The sequence below is a fragment of the Microtus oregoni genome, unplaced genomic scaffold (assembly GCF_018167655.1).
Source record: "Microtus oregoni isolate MIOR12 unplaced genomic scaffold, Mior012 000052F_ref0000163, whole genome shotgun sequence".
In the NCBI taxonomy this organism is placed as follows: Eukaryota; Metazoa; Chordata; class Mammalia; order Rodentia; family Cricetidae; genus Microtus; species Microtus oregoni.
The window spans coordinates 12724494-12745500 of NW_024543828.1; the positions used below are offsets into that span (position 1 = coordinate 12724494).

The 21007-nt window shown below is 43.0% G+C and overlaps 2 protein-coding genes across 2 annotated transcripts; one reads left to right on the forward strand and one right to left on the reverse strand.

The window, feature by feature from the left end:
• Positions 1–1492: 1492 nt before the first annotated feature.
• LOC121437501 (cancer/testis antigen 55-like) lies at positions 1493–11810 on the reverse strand. The gene is made up of 5 exons (XM_041637368.1): positions 11720–11810; positions 9285–9466; positions 5342–5480; positions 2457–2569; positions 1493–1684 (listed from the first exon to the last, which is right to left on the reverse strand). Exons 1-5 carry the CDS (start codon positions 11808–11810, stop codon positions 1493–1495), a joined length of 717 nt encoding a protein of 238 aa, XP_041493302.1.
• Positions 11811–19277: 7467 nt separating this feature from the next.
• Positions 19278–19548, forward strand: LOC121437428 (small integral membrane protein 10-like protein 2A). Its single transcript, XM_041637321.1, has one exon. It carries the CDS (start codon positions 19278–19280, stop codon positions 19512–19514), a length of 237 nt encoding a protein of 78 aa, XP_041493255.1. The 3' UTR covers positions 19515–19548.
• The last annotated feature ends 1459 nt before the right edge of the window (positions 19549–21007 follow it).

Sequence of the window (21007 nt, forward strand, 5' to 3'; positions counted from 1 at the left end):
TTTTCACTTAGCTCTTTGTTTGGTTGTTGTTGTTGTTGTTGTTGTTGTGTGTGTGTGTGTTGAGACAGGGTTTCAAGGTTTCTCGTAGCTTTGGAGCCTATCCTGAAACTCAGTCTGTGGACACAGCTGACCCCGAACTCAGGAGTTTTGTCTGCCTCTGCCTGCCGAGTGCCAGATTAAAGGCATGCGCCACCACTGACTGGCTCCATCTACCTCTTATAACTTAATTAACCCATATTTTTAAATCTACATTCTGCCATGTGACTTTTTTATCTTTCCTCAGTATGGCACGTCTAGCTTTCCCCATGTCTGCTGGAGAAATCTGAGCATCAGATTCCTCCTGATTTTCTCCCTCTGCTAGGAAGTCCTGCCTATCCTCTCCTGCCTAGCTATTTACCATTTAGCTTTCTATTAAACCAATCAGAAGGTGCCTTAGGCAGACACACATCTTTACAGTGTACTAAAAGATTATCCCACAACAGTGCTGACTAGAAATGTAAGGGAAAATCATCATCAAACTTACTCATGGCCAGTGGCATAGGGTAGAAAGTTGACTCTTAGGACAGAGTTAGAACTCACCATTACCTCTCAGTGACACCACACATTGATACATACCTCACAATAGTACAGTCATCTGGGTACATGCTGTTAAGAAAAATTGAGGAATCTCATGGGGTAAACCCATGGGATCTTAGTAACAGCCTCCAGCTTGAGAAGGCCGTGTCCCCTTCCTTCATGGTGCTTCGGATTTGTTCCAGTGCTTTTCTGGACACAAGCTTCACCTCTCCCACAAAGAAGATCGTGGAAGCTGATTCACACCCCATACGGCAATGTTTTTGTTTCCAAATGCCCAGCAACTAAACAGCTGATAACATACAGAACATTTCATTCCCGGAGACTGAATGGCAAATTAACCACAGGTAAACAGGACTGTTGCTTAGATAACTTGTTTATTAAAGTTAACAAGATGCCATCTACCTCAACTACCAGGCACAGCCGAGAAGCTGTGGATAAACACAAACCCTGTATATACGAATCTCACGTTCTGACATGGAAGTATGGGTTCCACTAGATAGATATTAAATTTAACAAACTGAATAGGTACTGGGAAATGAAAAATGCTATGGAAAAAGTAAACATTGTATACAGTATAAGGGGACTCAGATATTACACACTTCTATTTGCTGAGCTCCCTCTGAATGTTGCTCAAGGGCCACTAGCAGCACAATACATTCCTGACCATGGAAAACAAAGAATTTGACCTAGTATGAAGTGTTGTTCCTTTGCTACAGACAAAAGCCAGTTTGGGGATGTCTCTGAATAGATCAGGCACCTTCTTAAGTGAGTCCATACTTCCAACAAAATCATCAGGGTGTTTCCAAGTAAAAACATATTGAACATATATTTTGGCTTAATAATTCAAACTATTGCATTAAACCAGGCCCCTCAGCCATAGAAGTAATGGTGAAGAAGAACTACAAAGGCTTGGTTCCTATGATACTTGTACTGGGGTCATTGTGATTGCTCTCCAGAAATAGGGGGATTGAATGCTCTGTACTGCAACCACATTGACAATATCATCTCGTTGAGGCACATATCCAGAAGGAAGTTTCAGAGAATCCAAGGTGAAAAAGATGGTGTCTTCTAACACCCCAGTTCGTCCGTCTGCTCTGGTAATGCAAACCTGGGATGAAAAAAAACGGTACCAATGAGTGTGGGAAACCGTAATTCATGGTCAGAGTCTGTCCCTTTTCTGTCTGGCTCTAACCAGCAGATCCCTTCACCCCAGCACAGATTTGCACCCTACTCTACACAACAGCATCATTCAGGTGCTATGTAGGCACATCCCTGTCCAGATCCAACCTCACAGCAATGCAAACAGTCCCTGAGGATGAGAACAAGGCCTCTGCTGAGGGAATTTGGTTCTAAAGATTACCCACAATGACTGCTAACTTCCCGTTAAGGCTGACTGCTCGAAAAGAAGAGTGGGGAAGGAATGGGTTGTTAAGTAGGCTATCATTTTCCCCTACCTCGTCACCTGCGCTAGAAGAACATTCCTTCATTTTTCCTCTGGTACAAAGTGAGTGCAAGCCAACTTGTTTTCCGTTTTTACTACCCATAGCATACCCACATACTGCTCAGGAGTTTAAAGGACACACCGCTCACTTTTCTTAACAATTCCGAGAAACCTGATCACTGACTTTTGGTGTTGATGGTGTTTACCACATTGTGACGCCTCCCAGGTAGGCTACATAAACTTCAAACTTCATCATAAGAACTATATTATTCTTGTCATTTCCTTTTAGAATTCCAGTACTTTGAATAAGAAAACAAGTTCATTTTGGCAAGGCTTTTATTTTAGGTCTCCTAACACTTGTAGTATAATCCTGAGCAGCAAAAGTGACCACTAAATGAAAGAGAGGCAGCCCCAAAGGCAAGTACAGTATGTGAACTACCTCGTTTATATGATAGTGTTTCAGAGGCTTCACCGAGATGGCCTTTCTGCTCAGTGGGTCTCCCTGTTCCGAAAACTCAATTTCTACCAGGTCACCCTTATAAGGTTCAAAATCTGTAACAGTCACAGGAGAAAATCAAGTTAGAGGGAGGGTGCCTTTATTCAAGGGAATCTGACATTTCACCATGCACTATGCTGTAATCCCCGACACAGTTTCTATTACATGTAAAGTACATTTTTAACATTTAAAACCCCAGGGCTGGAGAATGGTTAAGATATTTTACTAATGTTGCAAGGGACTCAGGTTCAGCTTCCAGTACCCACAGCCACCTGTGGCTTGTCTATGCATTCTTCTGGTCTCTCTGCAGGCACCCACACAACACGTGGTGTACACAGATACACACGTACACATAAATAAAAAGAGACACATTTTTATTGTAAAGGGTAAGGGCTAAGAGATGGTTCTGTGGTTAAAGGTACTTGCCATTTTCTTTCTGTCTTTTTTTTTTAAGAATGGGTTTCTCTGTGTAACCCTGGCTGTCCTGGAACTCACTCTGTTGACCAGGCTGACCTCGAACTCACAGAGATCTGCCTACCTCTGCCTCCCAAGTGTTGGGACTCAGGCGTGTGCCACCATCGCCCTGCTGTACTTGCTGTTCTTGCAGATGTTCTGTGTTCAGTAACCTCATGGAGGCTATAGCTGCCTGTAACTCCAGTTCCAGGGCCTCTGTAGGCACCAGACATTCAAGCAGCGGCATATACATACATGCAGGCAACACATGCACACATGCAACATTTAAAAGATAAAAAGGAAAGCAGTACTGAAACAAAGTGAGGCAGTGAAGTGTCTGTCTAATGAACAGGAAGGAAATGACATACTTGTTACTCAGTATAGGACAAAAGAACATGGTTTTTGTTTTACTTCTTTTGGTGTCTCATTAAAGAAATTACTGAGGCTGTAGCTTACTTAGTATGATTTGATTATTATCTAGCAGCACACAGATAATAAGATAGCAATAATAATAATAATAATAAACAGAACTCTTAGCCATTTTCACTGGGTTTCGTAGTATTCATTTAATAGTACTTATTCTAACAATTTTCTATCTAAGTGACTGGGTCATTTAGGACTTGTTTCCAGTGCTAGGGATCAGCAATACTTCTTTTTTAGCCACTGTCTTTCTTACCCTAGAGAAGTCTGCTACTATGACTAACTATTTCGCAGAGGTAAGTCTCTCCACCTATGCCTTGGGACCTGTCCTCTATGTATAGCTCAGGGACTTAACCCTATCCTCTCTTCCTGCTCTCTTCAGCACCTTTAGCCATACTCTTTGCACTACAAACATGTCCAAGCCCTTCCACTTTGAAAAGAGTGTTCCTCACATCCTTCCTGTTGTTGATGGGTAAAGGGACAGGCTAATTAATTGTCTTTGGAGCTCAGCAATCACAGGGGCCCTTTCCTCTGAAAACTGAGAATTTCTGAGGAAACATGTCGTAAAATCCCAGACACTACCAAGCAGTCATCGTGAGAGGGTTCCTGACATAACAACCAAGATCAAGTTCAGGTTCTTACAGCCAAGAAAAGTAAAGTAGAAAGCGGCTTTGTGTACTGGGACAATGTCATTCTTTTTCTCCAAGCTAAAGGGCACCTGATTAAGCTACAGTGGGTATGGTCTATTTTCCTTCAATTCATCTTTCAAAGCCCAGCCTGGTACCTGGAAAGCTGATGCAGGAAGATGGCATGAGTCTAACAGTTTGAGACAAAACTAGGCAATAGAGGAAGTCACTGTCTCAAGGTGAGGGGAAGCCCTATAATAATAAAGGCATCAGGTTTCCATTTCATTAGATTTACACTTCATTATGCAGCAAACTGCTAGTTTTCATTTCTTCTTGGTTCTCCAACTTAATCATTAAAGGCAGAGACACTAGCTGGGCAGGGTGTAAAGTGCAGCTTAAACAGCGCACAGACCAGTCTGTTTCCTCTCATTGTTGCCATCACTCCCATTCCTATGGCTTTGCCCACGGTTTCTTTGCATCAGGCTATTTTAATGGAGTCATGTGTCAATCTCTCCCAATGACACTATGAGCTCTTTATAAGAAAGGTTTAATGAAGTCTTCCATATTTTGTCCTCTGCCCTCAATATCTAGAACTCTCTTTTGAACCAAATTGAAGTTTATTAGTCTCTTTAAATTAACATGTCATTGCTCTAGATATAAAACAATAGAGTGTTATATCAGATAAATACAAGTGGACTTCAACACTGAATGCACACACACATGCACACATATGGACAGGCAAAGCGGTATTTTCAAGCCTTATTTTAAAGCACTCAAATTATTATGAAATGTTTTTTCATTCATGTAATAGTGTTAGAATAGAAATTCTATTTATATATCTACATAAATAAAACAACTGCACAAATATTAGTATACCCAAACAAATAAAAACATAAAAAAACATATAATACGAGATATTTCTTCAAATATTGAAGTGAAACTGATAAGAGCCAAGAAGAGAACTGGGAATGTAGCTCAGTGGTAGAGACCTTGCCTCACAAGCATGGAGCTCTAAGTTCAATCCAACCCCAAATCCAAGTATACAGCAGTAGTAGATGTAATACAAAACCCTCTCATCAAATTAGCATATTTCAAATTTCACCTGGAACCGAATTAATAATACTTAAAATAGACACCTAATTTTAAATTTAAAAATGTAGCTCATGCCTTTAATCCCAACAAGCAGGAGGCAGAGACAGGCAGATCTCCATGAGTTCAAGGCCAGCCTGGTCTACAGAACAAGTTCCAGGACAGCCAGGTCTACACAAAGAAATCCTGTCTCAAAAAATAAAACAAAAACAAATAAGTAAATAAAAAGGCGAAGTGTACCTTTACAGACAATGTCGAGAGAGAAGGACAGATCGTGATTGATATGATCAACACCATCCACTAGAGACTTCATACAGTCAAGTGACACTGTCATGTGACGCTCTGGTGGTTCATCATGGCCACCACAGTAAGCACCTACCTGGAAAGTAAGTAAACAAACAAATGAAATAAAAATGGTTATTTCAAAGAAACTCAAGTTTAAAAAAAAATCTAAATTTTAACCTGAAAATCTGTTCAATAGTTCAAATAATGTTGACAATTGACACATAAATTGAAATGTGTTGATGAAATAATGCTTGAGCTTCCAATCATTTTTGCTGTAGTTTTAGAGCCGGTTAGGAGAGTTGAGAAGAAAATACAGAGAGTTGCTACACATTCCCACAAGTGATCTTTAGCTTCTATCATTAGCATCTTGCTTTTGTATGCCACATTGACTACAATGGATAAGCCAGCATCAATACAGAAAAGGGGGAGGGGATAAATGCTAAGATTCCAGACCAGAGCATCTAGGGAGACAAAAGAATGTCAAGGTAAATTTGAGAAAAATAAATCTAGTGGCCATATGCCACCCTAAATACTATCAGTCTCGTGATCTTGGAAGCTAAGCATGGTCAGGCCAAGTTTAGTATGAGAGCGAAGAAAGCAACCAAGGCTGTAGGGTCTAAAAATCACAGTTAAGTTGGCGCCATATCTAAAGAAAAATGGGGGCATCTAATCTTTATTTCTTCGAATTGCAATCATATTTATCTGATGTTTTGCTTTTGTCATTACAAAAATAATTTATGTTCAACATATAAAATGTAAAAAAGAGTACAAAAGCAAGAAAAATTACAGATAATTCATAAGTCTGTTTCCTATGCAATAACCGCTGGCCGTGCTCTCATGAAATGACCAAAATAACATCTTACCATGGCTTCATTTTGTGTCTGTGTAGGCAATTTTCAGTCCCTAATGCCCTGAACAGTCACATCAGCCTTAGCCACACATTAGGGATTTTTCCATGACCTTCACCATAGCCTGGATGGGTAACCAAATTGCACACTGAATGCATAACCAAAACTAATATAACCAAGTTCCCCCAGCCTATACCTGACAATAATGTCATTGTGGTTTTTTTGCCTTTATAAACTCTGTACCCCTAAGCTTCGGTGCCGGGAGTTCTTTACGGCAAGGGCCTGCCCTCCACTGTCAGCTACTAAAGGACGTCAGTTTTACATGTGTAGCGGTCTGTACCTTTCTTCCCTGAACTATAACACTAAGACCGCCTTTATTCGAGATTATTTACCTATGCACTATTTTACAGGAGAATACAGCATTACACACATGTAATAAATATATAACCAAATGAGCACAAATAAGTCAGTTTACTAACTTTTTAAAAGATAACTTGGCATCCCACAAAAAGGAAGTGCCATAATTTGGTGGCTCCATTCCACACAATTGGACATGCAGTTTATAATCCAATACACTACCCATTTGCCTAATATATACACGTAAGATAAGCACTCAGGAGCAGAATTTCAAGCTCAAAACTTTCCAGCGAGAGCCCCCCCACAGCTGCTGGCCCATGGTAAGAGCATCTAGTGGCCCTGGGCTTTGTTGTTTCCTGATCTAACTTAGGTCTTGCTCTCACATCTTCTGTGGCTCCTGAAGCCTCCAGAGCCCCTGGGTGCCTGGTGCGGAGTGACGCCATGCTGAAGGGAAGAAGAAACGCAGGCAATGCTGTCGGGAAGCCACCAAGGAGGCTGTGCCAAGGCTGTGCCAGTGAGCCATGTAGGGCCAACGACAGTCTGGGCTCTCAAGCATGCTTGTGTGACTTGGGGCAGCAAACCAGGCTGTAACCTTGCGAACATGGGCGCCTTGCTCTTCTTACTGGAGCTTCTGAACAAGGAAGAGGACGCCACGGCACAGACCCACACTGCCCTACTCCTCACTCCTGCCTCCTCTAACCCCCAGCCTCAGGCTTCACCCAGAACTCAAGCTGCTGTCTTCAACCTGGGGCAACAGTTTATGATGCAGATTGGCCAGAATGCGCCTGGTTGGGCTTGTCCTGCCTCCTGAAGCGTTCCCTGGGGCATGGAAGGAACTGGGAGAAGGACCGAGGCAACCTGCATGAACTTGTACCTGAACAGTCTTGGCCTATGGGACATTTTGTGCTTGGGTTAAGAGAGTCTCAGCAGTTCTTCTCCCATGCTGGTTTTTTTAATGACATTTTTTATAGTTTCCTTATTTATTTTTTCTTTTTAAATTTTTATTTATTCTTCTCTCATACAATACATTCCGACCATAGCCCCTCTCCCCACCTTAGTCTTATTGTAAATGACCCGTATGTAGTAGCTATTTCCTCTGAATTCCAGGGATGCAGCTTTCAGAAGTCATCACCAATGGTGGGGTACACTTTTTGGTGACAGAGTTGACTTTAAGTCACCTGTTGTCCTATAACTAAACCCCATATAAGACTCCAATAAGCTCACTACATAGCCAAGTTAGACTTGGCCAGAGTCATTTCTTTGGTCTGTCTTTAGTGCACTAACTGGAGTGAGTAGACTTTTGTTCCTATGTTCCTAAGAAAAGGTATGTAAGGGTGGTTGAATTCACGTTCAAATGTGACTGTCTAGAAAATGAAACTGTTGGTTTATCCTACCCTTGTAAAATGTGTGGGGTGTGTGTGTGTGTGTGTGTGTGTGTGTGTGTGTGTGTGTTTGAGAGATGTTCATGCCTGTATGTGCAGACGTCAGAGGCCCACACTGGGATCTTCTTCAATTGTTCTCCACCTTATTGTTCAAGGCAGGCTCTTTCACCAAACCAGAATGCCAGGGCTGCCTAGACTGGCTGGCCAGCAGGCTCCAGGAACTCCCCTGTCTCTGCTTCAGCACTGGGACTAAAGGTCATGCTGGGGCAGCCAGCTTTTAAGTGGGTGCTGGTTCAGGTCTCCATGTTCGTACAAGCACTTCATGGAGTTAGTTAGTTCCCGGCTTCTTACTGTCACGGCAGCTCATGGCACTTTAGTAAGGTCTGAAAGTCTTTTCGTCCTCCAGATATAGCTATAGGCATAACGCACTGCAAAGGAGTAACTGAAATTGTGGTGTTCCTGATTTATAGGGTTGATTAATTAAATTTGGTTTGGGGGCAATAAATGAATGAAAGATTGATTCACATAAATTCATTTTCATGTTTCCAATTCTGAAAACCCTAGTTTCACCCTCTGCATAATCTCCAACTCCAGCTGCCCGTACCAATTTATTCATTCAGTTTTATCCATAAAAGAAGCAGCAGGCTCCCATAGCTATGTGAATGATCCAGTGTACCCTCCCACCTCTCAGTGCCCTGTCTCCAAACCAACAGAGAGCCATTCCACGTGTGGAAGCCTGGCTGGTGTTTCACTTCTTAGATGGCTAAAAATTTCAAGGATTGGGAATACTTCAGTCACTCTTGCCAGCCCTGGCAAATAGGGAGTAGCGCATTCTGCTGCTGCTGGTGTCAATTAGGACACTAATAATAAGCCTAATTTGCATATACAGATTTAAATGATAAGTATCTGAACTGGGGTGCTAGATCCAGATTTCATAAATCTAAAAATGTTTGAAACTTGGAGAGCTCCATGGTAAGTAAATTATACTTCAATAAAACTATTTTTTAAAAAAAATGATTATAGTACATATCTTTTCGCCTCATAACTACTTATCAAATAACACATATCCGTTATTTGCATTATAGGAGGAGGTTACAAGATAATATAAATTCTAATAATTATTGTTAAATACTGAGGAATAGATAATGTAATTTATACTTTTCTAAATAGATCAGATGTTCCATACAACCCTCTAAGTTAGATTTCGGTTTCCATACACTTCAGCATGTCTACTCAAAAGCGGCTGAATGAATAGAGGCTAGGGTGAAAGAACTCAGACACAAGGCAGTCCCTGGAAGATACAACTCTTACTGTGATCGCATTCAATCCGTGAATGATCTCATCTATTTCCACAGCTTTAGGACCTTTTTGCTTAACTTTCAGAAGTTCCTTGCTCACCATGACACCAGCATTGAGGATGTGTTCATTAGGGTAACCAGAGCCACTGCAGGACCCTGTTGCAACTCCCTTCATTGTTTGGAACATGCCAGCACCTAAACGATGAAGAGAGAAAAAAATATATCAATTATTCTCAAGTTCAAACACATACTACAAATAAGCCCTAGCAGAGAAAGTTGTGGGAAACAGCCATCTAAGCCTAGAAGAGTGTACACGGCTAGTTTGTGGGCCAGCTGTTTGCCTACCTGAATGTCTGTGGCATGGATAGGGTGATACCACAGCTTCTTTTGTTAATACGCTTGTGAATAGTAATGGGATTTTCAGGCCTTAAGGCTAGAATCTTTGAGCATACATTGTAGCTGACTAATTAGAATGGATATCGTTCTGAGCAGGGAGGGATACCATTCATCCCAGTCATTTCTCACTATTTCCTGGACTCTCACTGATGAAATACGTACCTTTAAAATAATCCCTTGGACAGATGATCAGTGGCAGACTTCAGGGCATACATTTAGAGATACAAAGTTAGTAAGTAAACTTTGGTTCCTATCTTCTTACTGGTCAAGATACATGATTCATTTGCTTGGTTTTTGTTATAGATTGGTTTTAATTGTCATCTACAAGCTAACATATTAAAAGCTTAGTCCCTGCCAGGCTGTGATGTCGCATGCCTTTAAACCCAGCACTTGGGAGGCAGAGACAGGCGAGTGCTGAGTTTAAGGCCAGCCTGGTCTACAAAGCAAGTTCCAGGACAACCAGGACCACACAGAAACACCCTGTCTCAGAAAACAAAAGTGGTTTGTGTTCTGATCACAGTGAAAGGGAAGCCTTTGGGTTAAGAAGGACCTGACCTCATTAGCTGAGTAATTCTATGTATGAATTCATATTGCTTGATGGATTGAGGATGAAGGGCTTTGCGATGAAAATGATCTTTTTCTCTCCTTCTTGCCTGCACTGAGTTGAGCAGCTCTCCTGCCCTACGTTTTTCCCACTAGGATGTTCTGTCTTGCCAGAATTCCAGAAACACAGCCAAGCAACCACTGACTGAACACTCCGAAAGTAGGAGCCACAAGAAACCTTTCTTCCTCTCAGTTAACTTGTCTCAGGCATTTGATCCCAGAAAGAGAAAGCTAAGTCATAGACAGTAAAGACAACAAAACTAATGGGCTGTCACAACGGCTCATAGGGTAGAGGCCCTTGTCCTCAGGCCTGATACTTGGATTTGATTCCTTGATCCCACAAAATGGGAAGAGAGAACGGACTCCTGAAAGTTCTAAAAGTTGACCTCTGACCTCCTGACATGTGCTGTTGCACAACTGCACTCGGACACATATAAGCAGGGAAAGTTGTGAGTTGATGGTAAACTGGCTTACACAGGGAGACCTGATCTCAAAAGGTTCAAAACGTCCCAAAAAAGAATGCAGATAAATGCAAACATTGGGCACAGACACCTCCCCTCTCTCACCCCCACTTTTTCATTTCCTAACTGCTTTTTGTCTAAAAATTATTTACTAGTTATTTAAGAATTTCCTGCAATATATTTTGAGCCTGTTGATCCACCCCACGTGCTCCAGTTCCTCCCAGATTCACCCCCCCAGTCACCCAATTTAGTAGTCTCCCCGTCTTTCTTTCAGCCCATCAAGTCTAATTTGTCCTTCCCAAATAATCTTCCATCTAGTGCTTGCCTTGGAGTGTGGTCAACCTACCAGTGGTCACATCCTTAGAGAAAACTGGCTCTTCCTTTCCCAGCAGCTATCAACTGCCAATAGCTCCTCAGTTATATTGCAGTGGCTCCTCTGCCTTCTTTGTCTTTTGTTATACTTTGTCCTTTTGATTTTAAAGATTTTTTTAAAGAAAAATTGTGTGTGTGTGTGTGTGTGTGTGTGTGTTTGCGCACGAGCCTGAGTGTATGTATATGGACCACGAGTCCTCGGAGGAGGGCAGAATGCTTCAGATTTCCAAGGACTAGAGTTCGAGGCCATTGTGACCAAAAATATGGGCGCTGGGAACTGAATGTGGGTCATCTAAGAACTAAAAATGCTCTTAACCGCTGGGCCATCTCTAGAGTCACCATAATTTTGCTTTTATTGGTCATTATTTTCTCTTTGCCTTTTGTCATTACTTTGGGCAAGAAAGTTCTAGAATGAGTCAATGCATGAGTGGTATCCAGCAGGTAGCATAGGAGGGCATGGTGTAGGAGGGCATAGCATAAGGATCTGGGGATGCCCTACTGCAATAAGATGGCGCTACCAAACCAGGGAGAGGTTTTCTAAGTTCTTCAGTCTCCAAAGCAAGAAGGAACACTTGTCTAAGAGAAGGTCTCTTTGGGGTAAGAATTAGTGCAATACCTTCCAAGAGCCTCTGCTTCTCCTCTCTCTCTTCCTCGGTGTCTGCTTTCCTCTGAAAGAAGGCACGAAATTTGGAAATTACCCGGTGCATGGTTGTTGTTGTTTTATGTCTGAGGAAGCTTGAGTACCAAGCAGTTCCAGGAGTGAGGCTTCGCTTGTCTAGTTCTGTCTCCCGGGAGAATTCACAGCAGCTCGCGCAGAGGCTATTCTCCGGTGCTTTGAACACCGGCTCTAGGCTCTCACTGCAGGGGGCAACACTGCCAGGTGTGGAGCGTGTGGAGCGCCAGTGAGCCTGCTCAACCAGCCAATAGGAGTGTAGATTACACAATGAAGGCCACGAGTCATGGGAAGTAGGAAGGCGGGACTTCACAGCTTATCCATTGCATAGAGTTGGGATCTAGTAGTCAATCCAAAATAGTCTCTACCCGTACACATTTTCATGGCTTGTTATTGTAGTTTTGTTTTTGAGATAAGATTTTTATTCTAACCCAGGCTGCCTCAAACTCGTGGTAATCTTGTCTCAGATTTCTTTTTAAAAATTTTTTTTTCTTTTGTGGGCTTTTCAAGACAGGGTTTCTCTTTGTAATAACCCTGACTGTCCTGGGACTCACTCTGTAGATGAGGCTGGCCTTGAACTCAGAGATCTGCCTGCCTCTGCCTCCTGAGTGCTGGAATTAAAGGATGCCTCAGCTTCCTGAATGCTGGGATTACAAGCATGAGCTACCGCATCCTATTGGACCATTTTTACAAGAAGAAAATCCAGGGAGCAAGCATTGCTTCTTGTTTACAGCAACAAGTTGCTGCTCCAAAATGTTAAAGGAAGCAATAGTTTCCGACTAGAACTCCGGAATCCCTGGAAACAAAAGCAAGAATAAGGCAATAGAATTACACTGGGAATCTATTTCAGTGGGTGAATGGATAAATAAAATTTTTCATGTGCCTCTCTCCCCAGCCAAGCAGTGTGATGAAAGGCAAGGCCGCTAAGGGGAAAGGTGGGACCAGCCTCCGCTGATATGAATACTTAGGAGGCAAAAAAAATGGAGAATCCTCCATTTGAAGGGGAAAAAAACCCCTAAGAACTTTTGGCTTTGGACAGGACATGCTGCTCAAAAGAGACCTCATCTGCTTTGTCAGATGGCCACACTACATTCAGCTGCAGTGGCAAAGGGTTGGTTCTCTTCTTTTGTGTGTGTGTGTGTGTGGGGGTGTTGTTAACAACGACTCTCATCCAATTCCACTGGGTGCAAATTAGTGCTGTTAGAACAGTGTGGAGCAGGGCAGATGACCTGGGATATATTTGGGGATATATTTAAGTCAAACTTTCAATTAGAAATTTCTATTAGGCCATTTAGATTTTATATGTGAAGAATTTTTGCATTTTAACTATTTTTTAATCTCTTGTCATAAAAATTACAAATTGAATACTACTTGAGTTTATAATAGTCTATGGTAATACTGCCTTTGTAATTACTAGCACTTTCTATTTCTTGTTTTTAATTTATTTTTTTTTCATTTTACACACCAACCATACTTCCCTCTCCCTCCCCTCCTCTTGCTCCCCTTACTTTCCTCCCCCCCACCAAACCCCCATACACTCCTCAGAAAGGGTGAGGCCTCCCATGGGGAGTCAACAAAGTCCTCCACAGCCGTTGAGGCAGGATCAAACCCCTCCCCCTGTATCTAGGCTGAGCAAGGTATCCCTCCATAGGGAATGGGCTCCAAAAACCCAGTTCATGCACTAGGGATAAATTTTGTTCCCACTGTTAGTGGCCCCAGAGACCACCCAAGCCACAGGACTGTCATTGACATTCAGAGGGCCCAGTTCAGTCCCATGCTGTTAGGGTTCCCCAACTGTCAATTCAGAGGCAATGAGCTCAGGTCAGCTGTCTCTGTGGATTTCCCCATCATGATCTTGAGCCCTTTGCTCATATAATCTCTCCTCCCTCTCTTCCATTCAGCTCCAAGAGCTGGACTCAGTGCTTAGCTGTGGATCTCTGCATCTGCTTCCATCAGTTGCTGGATGAAGGTTCTAGGATGATAAGGGAGTCATCAATCTGATTACAGGGAAAAGACAGTTCAGGCACCCTCTCCACTATTGCTGGGAGTCTCAGCTGGAATCATCCTTGTGTATTCCTGGGAATTTCCCTAGCACCAGGTTTCTCCCTAACCCCATAATATGGATGGAACTAAAAAAAAATCTCTGGAATGAGGAAAAGGATAACCAGGCTACATTCCACAACCCCTGAGAAACTAGGTAACAAAGAAGACCCTAAGAGAAAGATGCACAGATGCACCTGGGAAGGGGAAATAGATAAGATCTCCTGAGTAAATTGGGAGCTTGGGGAGAGAGGGAAGGGCAAGGGAGGAGAGCATGAGGGAACTGGATGGTTGAGTTGGGGGAGGGACAGAGAAGGAGAAGAAAGAAAGAGATATCTTGATAGAGGGAGCCTTTATGGGGTTAGGGTTCTCTTTATAAGTGTCCAAAAATTGCCTATTGGAATTAACCAGACTATCTAACAGTTACCCTTCTGCTCACGCTCACCTACAACTCCAGGTTAGATTACACAGAACCACTAGAGAGCTGGTGCTCTTCCTGCCTTCCTGATGTCACAAGATGGGGGTCCCCTATTGCATCCTCAAGAGGAAGGCCAGGTGGGGGCAGCTGGTCCACAGGAACAGGAAGACATGTACCACCACTGCCTTTAACACAAATTGACTTGAGAGGTTAAGCTGGTGGAGGTTCTGAGGACCATTTACAGTAAGTGACACAGTGAGCTCTGCCTTTCTGGGTCCCACATCTGTGGCTAAGGAACTTGCCACTAAACTGAGTTAAATGTGTATTGCCGGGTTTTCTTCTTTTCCTTCTTTTGTATTTTTGTTTGTTTGTTTGTTTTTGAGAAAGGATTTTCTGTGGAGCCCTGGCTGTCCCGGAACGCTGTAGACCAGGCTGGCCATGAACGCAGAGATCCACCTGTCTCTGTCTCCCTACTGCTTGAATTCAAGAGCTGCATCACCACTATGTGGCCTGAGTTTTCTGTATATAAATATATATTTTTTTTCATTCCATATATGCCATGTGTGTCTAACATAGTCAGCCATAAAAATTAATAAAGCTCCAGGTGGTGGTGGTGCACACTTTTAATCCCAGCACTCAAGAGGTAGAGGCAGGAGGATCTCTGTGAGTTTGAGGCCAGCCTGGTCTACAGAGTGAGTTCCAGGACACTAAGGGCTGTTACACAGAGAAACCTTGTTTCAAAAAACAGAAACCCCCAAACGAAAACAAAACAAAGCACCAAAACAAAAAACCCCAAACAAACAAAAAACTTAACTACACTGATGGCTGTATCATATCTACATTAGTGTTTATGATTTTTCAAAAGGTGAGCAATAGCAAGTGCTGGCAGGTTGTAAAGCAGTTACAGTGCTCACGTATTGTGACTGAGCTTGTTTAAATGGCACAGCAGCTAAAGCAACTCTCCTTCCCCTTGGACTGTTTCTCAGAAAGCTAAATGTAGGGTGATCGCATGCTCTGATGATTTCACTACTATACATACATACATATATGTGTGTATATATATATATATATATATATATATATATATATATATCCTTGCGCTCACGCACACACACACATACATGAATAAATAGTAATTTAAAAAAATCATGTTACCCCTGAGTGCTTGGTGCTCATGCTTACAATTGCTGCCAGAAGTCCTGTCCTGTGGGTTTTGGGGGGCACTTTGACGAGTGGCCTAACAGGCGCCGTAGCTGCTCACATCACAGACAATTTCATAGGGAGTTTTGTAGGGGTTCTGCCAGGGTTCGTTTTTTTAACACCAAGGAGATAAATGTAAGCAAGGTATCATGAGCTCTCAATCTGATATTTCTTCATTCTTTTAAACTTTATTTATCCATTTATTTAGTGCATCTGCATGCACATATGTGTGTGCACACTGCGTGCCTGTGGAGGTCAGAGGATGACCTAACCTGCAGAAGCTGATTTTCTCCCACCATGAGGGTCCTTGGGATTGAACTCAGGTCATTAGGTTTGGCAGTAAGGGTATCAAAAATACAAATTTGGCATTTGGGCAACAAACGGACACCCTCTTACTGAGAAAGGAAATGAAGGGAAAAGAGAGCAGTTCTTTATCATTAACCACTTCTCCATGATAAGAAAAAATGTGTAACAACAGGACATAATATACAGTTTTCCATTCATAACTGCTCTCTTAAAATTGCAAATTAAGGGAAGAGCAGTTATTGTACAGATAGAAAGCAGTGATGATGGGCCACAGCAGTCAAAACCATCTAAAAACTATTTTTTATTTTTATTTTTTAAGACAGTCTGTATAGACCACCCTCTTGGCCTGGAATTCACCAAGTTCTGTCTGCCTCCGCTTCCTGAATACTGAGGTTAAAAGTATTTTCCGGCATGCTTGGATGTATAATGATTTTTAAAAATGGAGCAGTGTATTAATCACATGTTCCCTTATGATTTAATTTTTAGTGTATAAAGAAAGTTCTATAATAAATAAATCCTATTGAAATACAAATCAGTGTTTGTAAGGTCTGAGAAAGAGAAAATAGAATATGAACTATAAGGGAATTGAATCATACATTGGTTGAGGCTATTGCTTTTAATGTTACTAGGCTTGATTTATTTGATTTGGTTGAATCTTGGAAGACAGACTATAAGGTCCATCATAAACAAATCTCTTTTAGAGTTATCACTGGCTTTCATTACTGTTCCTTTCATTATACCCTTGAGAAGTAAAATACTTTTTTTTTATTTAGCGACAAGTCCCTTTCTACCACAAATTTAATCTCACTGAAGCACGTGTGTTTTCTGCCTGTAAGCTCTGCAGGTGTTTGCTTTGCTTTCCCTTGAAGCTCCAGCCTTAGGGCAAACTGAATTTTACTAAACAACCACTCCTAAATTGTTGGGCAGAATAGGGCAGTGAAGCATTGGGCTAGTGGGGTTAAAAATTCATGGGACACAATGTGACTGCAAAGCTTGTCTGTTTTCTTTGAAGCATAACATTTTTGAAAAATATTTGATGTTTTATTCTAGTTGGGGTGGATTTTCTAAAGATTTGTTTACTGAAATTTTATTGTACTTGTCCTTATTTAATGACCACCTGCTATACTCGTGTTTGTTTTTTTAATAACTGAATATTTTATGGTATATGGGGACCACAAACTGTTTATCCCTTCATGAATTGTTGAATACTTCATATTTTTTCAATTTCTTGGCTAATTGTTAACTATGCTGTGTTAAGTAAATATTTCAAGTTACTTAAAACATTTTGAAATGAGTTTTTAATCTACTCTGATAATCTCGGTCTTCTAATTGATCTGTTTAGAGCACGGTGGGGGTACACCTTTTATCCTAGCACTCAGGAGACAGGGGCATTTTTCCTCGTTTGAGAGCAGCCTGGTTCTCATAGATAATTGCAGGTCAGCCAGGACTGCACAGTGAGACCCTGTCTCAAAAACAAAATTTAAATGAGTATTGATAGGATTTAACTAAGACATATTAATGTATCTTTGTCTCTTAATTCTGTTTCTTTCTCCTTTTCCTATTTTCTTCCCCTACTGTGGATTACATGAATACTTCTAAATTTTCATTGTTATTTATCTGTACTGCTGTATAATGCATTTAATATAGTCAATTTCAGTGTCCACTACAGGTATTACAATCTACATATTAACTTCTCGCACTCTGCTAACATTGGCATTTTAAATCATTCCCAGCAATCTAGAAGTATCACTCTTTTTAGGTCTGTTTAACCTCTTTTTAAAAATACATTTCTAAGTATTTTAGCTGCAGAAGGAGAGCATTACATTAGCTGGCATTTACTTTTTGAGGTTTTTCACTCTCAAATTTAATTTTGAAAACACATTAAGGGGGCTGGAGAAAAAGTTCAGCAGTTAAGAATGCTTACTGATCTTCATAAGGACCCAGGTTTGATTCCAAGAACCCACATCAGTTCATTCACATCCTCTGGCCTCCATCAGCATGCCTCATTGGCACTAGGCACATGCCTGATGCATGATAAACTCACAGGTGTGCACCTATGCACATACATAAAATAAATAAACTTTTAAAAACCCAGAAGAAAGTCCATTATACTCATCCTTATTTTTTACTCACTTTAATATTTTCTTCAAAGAAGGACATTATTATTTTGACATTTTAAGGGCAGATCCGTTTTTCACAAATTCTAATCTTTTTTTCCCATGACTGTCCATATTTACCCTTAATTCTCAAAGACTGTAGTCATGATGTGTTTTGGAACAGACAGGAGCGTGGATGGTGGATCTGTCCTGCTGTACTATCTCTTTAATGTTTCAGGTTTCCCTTAAAAAGCAAAACAACAACAACAAAAATCTCGACCAAGAAAAAAGGACAATGATCCAAATATATGTGAATGTTCTGGTCCCCGCAAGCAGTTGTTCAGGAAAGGGCGTGATGGTGAACAGGCATTTTGAGAGGAATACTCAGGTATAACTTCCTTGTAAAATCTTAAAAGGCAATAAGGTGACTGCTTTTAAATGTATAATCATACAGAAGCCTGAGGATTTCTTGCTTCATTAAATAGGTAGGGCTTTCATTGTATTTGGTCTAGCTTGGTTTAGTTTAGTTTACATATCATAAAGCCAGGTGAAAAAAATAAGGGCATTTAAGCACACTACTGTGTCAGGGGTCATAAACAAGGAGCAAATGTAAATTCAAGACAAAGTTGCTTAGTTACCAGGATAAACAGTTTAAAGGGGGCATTCTTAGAAATCCACGGGCTATGTTGGAATTTGCAAACAGAAATACACAGCACCAGTAAATATAATAGAAAATAATACTTGAATATAGTTTTCGTAGCACTCCATGGTACAGTTACAGTTCTATTTGAATTCAAGAAAGGTGCGTGGTTTTGGTTGGCCACATAATCCTGAGGAAACTGGGGAAGAAGGATGAAGGTGTGCATAGGCAGGGGCTTCTGGATATGGTTTCTGTACAACATTAGCAAAGTGGTTGAAACCTACTACACTTCCATTATCCTAGGGGATTCAGAGGAGCCAACTCTGGCACTAGCACTTTCTAATTCACTTGGTCCTCAGGAATAAGCACTGAGCAACCAGGAAGGAGGTGAAGATGAACTCATACTTTGTGGGGCTGGATCACAGTGGTCTAGTGAGGGGGCCTGGGCTCAACAGAGACCTTGCCATTAGGAACGAGAGGCGGGGTCCCTAAACCAGCTTGTCCAGGCCTTGGTCTCAGAGTGCAGGGGGGCTAGGCATTTAACCCACCTCTGAGGCTAGTTTGTGAGCCTGCTGCAGGGTCTCCATCTCAATCATCCCAGAGCCTGCGGCGAGGGGGCGGAGCCTAGAAGCGGCCGGTCTGGCGGGAAGGCCAGAAGCAACTGAGGCTGCAGGGTGGTAGGTGGAGCACTGGGTGCTGCAGGGACCCGGGAGCCCGAGGGCACAGCTGCCTACAGCGTGGGATGGTTCCAGGTGACGCCCTGGGCTGGCTTTGTGGCAGGTGAGAGAGTGAGCCAGGCCGATGGCGGTGACTGCAGCCCTGTCAGCTGCAGCTGCGGCTGCGGCCCTATTTGGCCTGGCAATGCAATTGTCGCGTTGGGCGGCGATGCGCGGCCCCTACAGCGCTTTCTCCAAGGGGCTCACGCGCACGCTGCTCACCTTTTTCGACCTGGCCTGGCGGCTGTGTGTAAACTTCCCCTACTTTTATATGGTGGCCTCGGAGATGCTCAACGTCCGCCTGCAGGTGCGGATCGAGTGAGCCATCGCCAGCCACAACGGCGGCCACTGGTGGAGAGCGCCACCGACGCCACCCCCGCGCCACGCATGAAGGACCGTGGGGCCGCTCAGTGCCTAGAGACCGCGGGGGGGGGTGCAGACGGAACTGCCTGGGTCCCTCCATTTTAGGCCTCCGCGGAGGGCCACAGTACTGCATCCCATACCACATAAAACAAAAAACAAAACAAAACAAAAAAACTTAACAGCCTAGTCATTTTCCGCGGCATCCAGAGAATCATCAGAGTCTGGCAAACCTGTTGCCTCCGATTGACCAGAAAGAGGGAAAACCTGAAAGAGGGGGTGCTACCGCAGGATTTACCAGGCCCTGTGCAGGAAGGTAGGCACGAACAGGTTGAAATGGGGTCTGGTGGGTATAACTAGTTTGTGGAAATAGGGAATACGCCATGGCACACCTGCTGCGTAGCCAAGCTTGGAAACTGAAAAGGTAGGCAAGGCTATCCGGTGTCTCTGGTGGTGGTCCCATGATAGGGTATTGGGTGGCTATGACATCTTGGAGGGTCAGCTCATCACCAACACACAGACAGGGAGCCCCTCCCATCTTCCAGGCCTCAAGTTCTCTCTCTCTCTCTCTCTCTCTCTCTCTCTCTCTCTCTACCCCCCCTCTTTTTTTGTAGAAGCCTCCTAAGATGTAACCTGAACCCCGAATGACAGAGTGAATTGGGCAAGTGAGCCCCCAAGGAAGGTGCTAGAAGAGGAAATATTTGTCCAATGGTCTCCCTATGTCAGGTGGTCAGATAAAATGGACAGTTCTTTTCTGAACCAAACCTCAGGTCTGTCCCCTTCTTTGCATGCAGGCCCAAGGTTAGTCTCTGCAGCTCTGTGCAGCCCTTCTCCAGACTGCCTCCTGCACTCTTGGAGATGGGGCAGGGGACTGTCCTCTGCCTGCTCCCCCTGCTCTCCCTGTTGCTCCCCTAACCCAGTCTGGGGCATTCCTGAGGCTCTCTGCATCTGCAGACAGGAAAGAACAGGAAATATTGGTTACAATCGTCTCTTTCCCCCACAGCCTGCTTCTCCCATCCTCCCTGTCTGCCCAGCAGCACCTGTGATGACACTGGTGAGACCCAGAAGCCCATCTTCCAGCCATGAGCAGCCTGGCAGCTGTGTGCCACAGGATCTGGGGAAGTGGGAAGGATTCCAGCAGCAAGCATCTGCTGTCGGGATAGGGTGGAGAAGCAGAGTGCACAGGAAGCCAACTCTGAAGACTTTTTCTTCAAGCCTTGGTCTTCTGGATGATGTCTCCCTTCTGTCATCATTTCAAGATGGGTCCCTATGTAGAGATGCCTGCCTCTGTTCTTGAGCAGCCCGGGGAGCAGCTGAGTGAAGAACCTGCCTAGAAGAGGAAGGGCCTTTCTGGTAGAGGCCTAGAGAGTGGTGGGGTTGCTCAGGCCTTCTGGCCCCGCCATAGAAAAGATGCCAGTATCCCTCGGGCACTGATATTTCCCAGTAACACTGTGA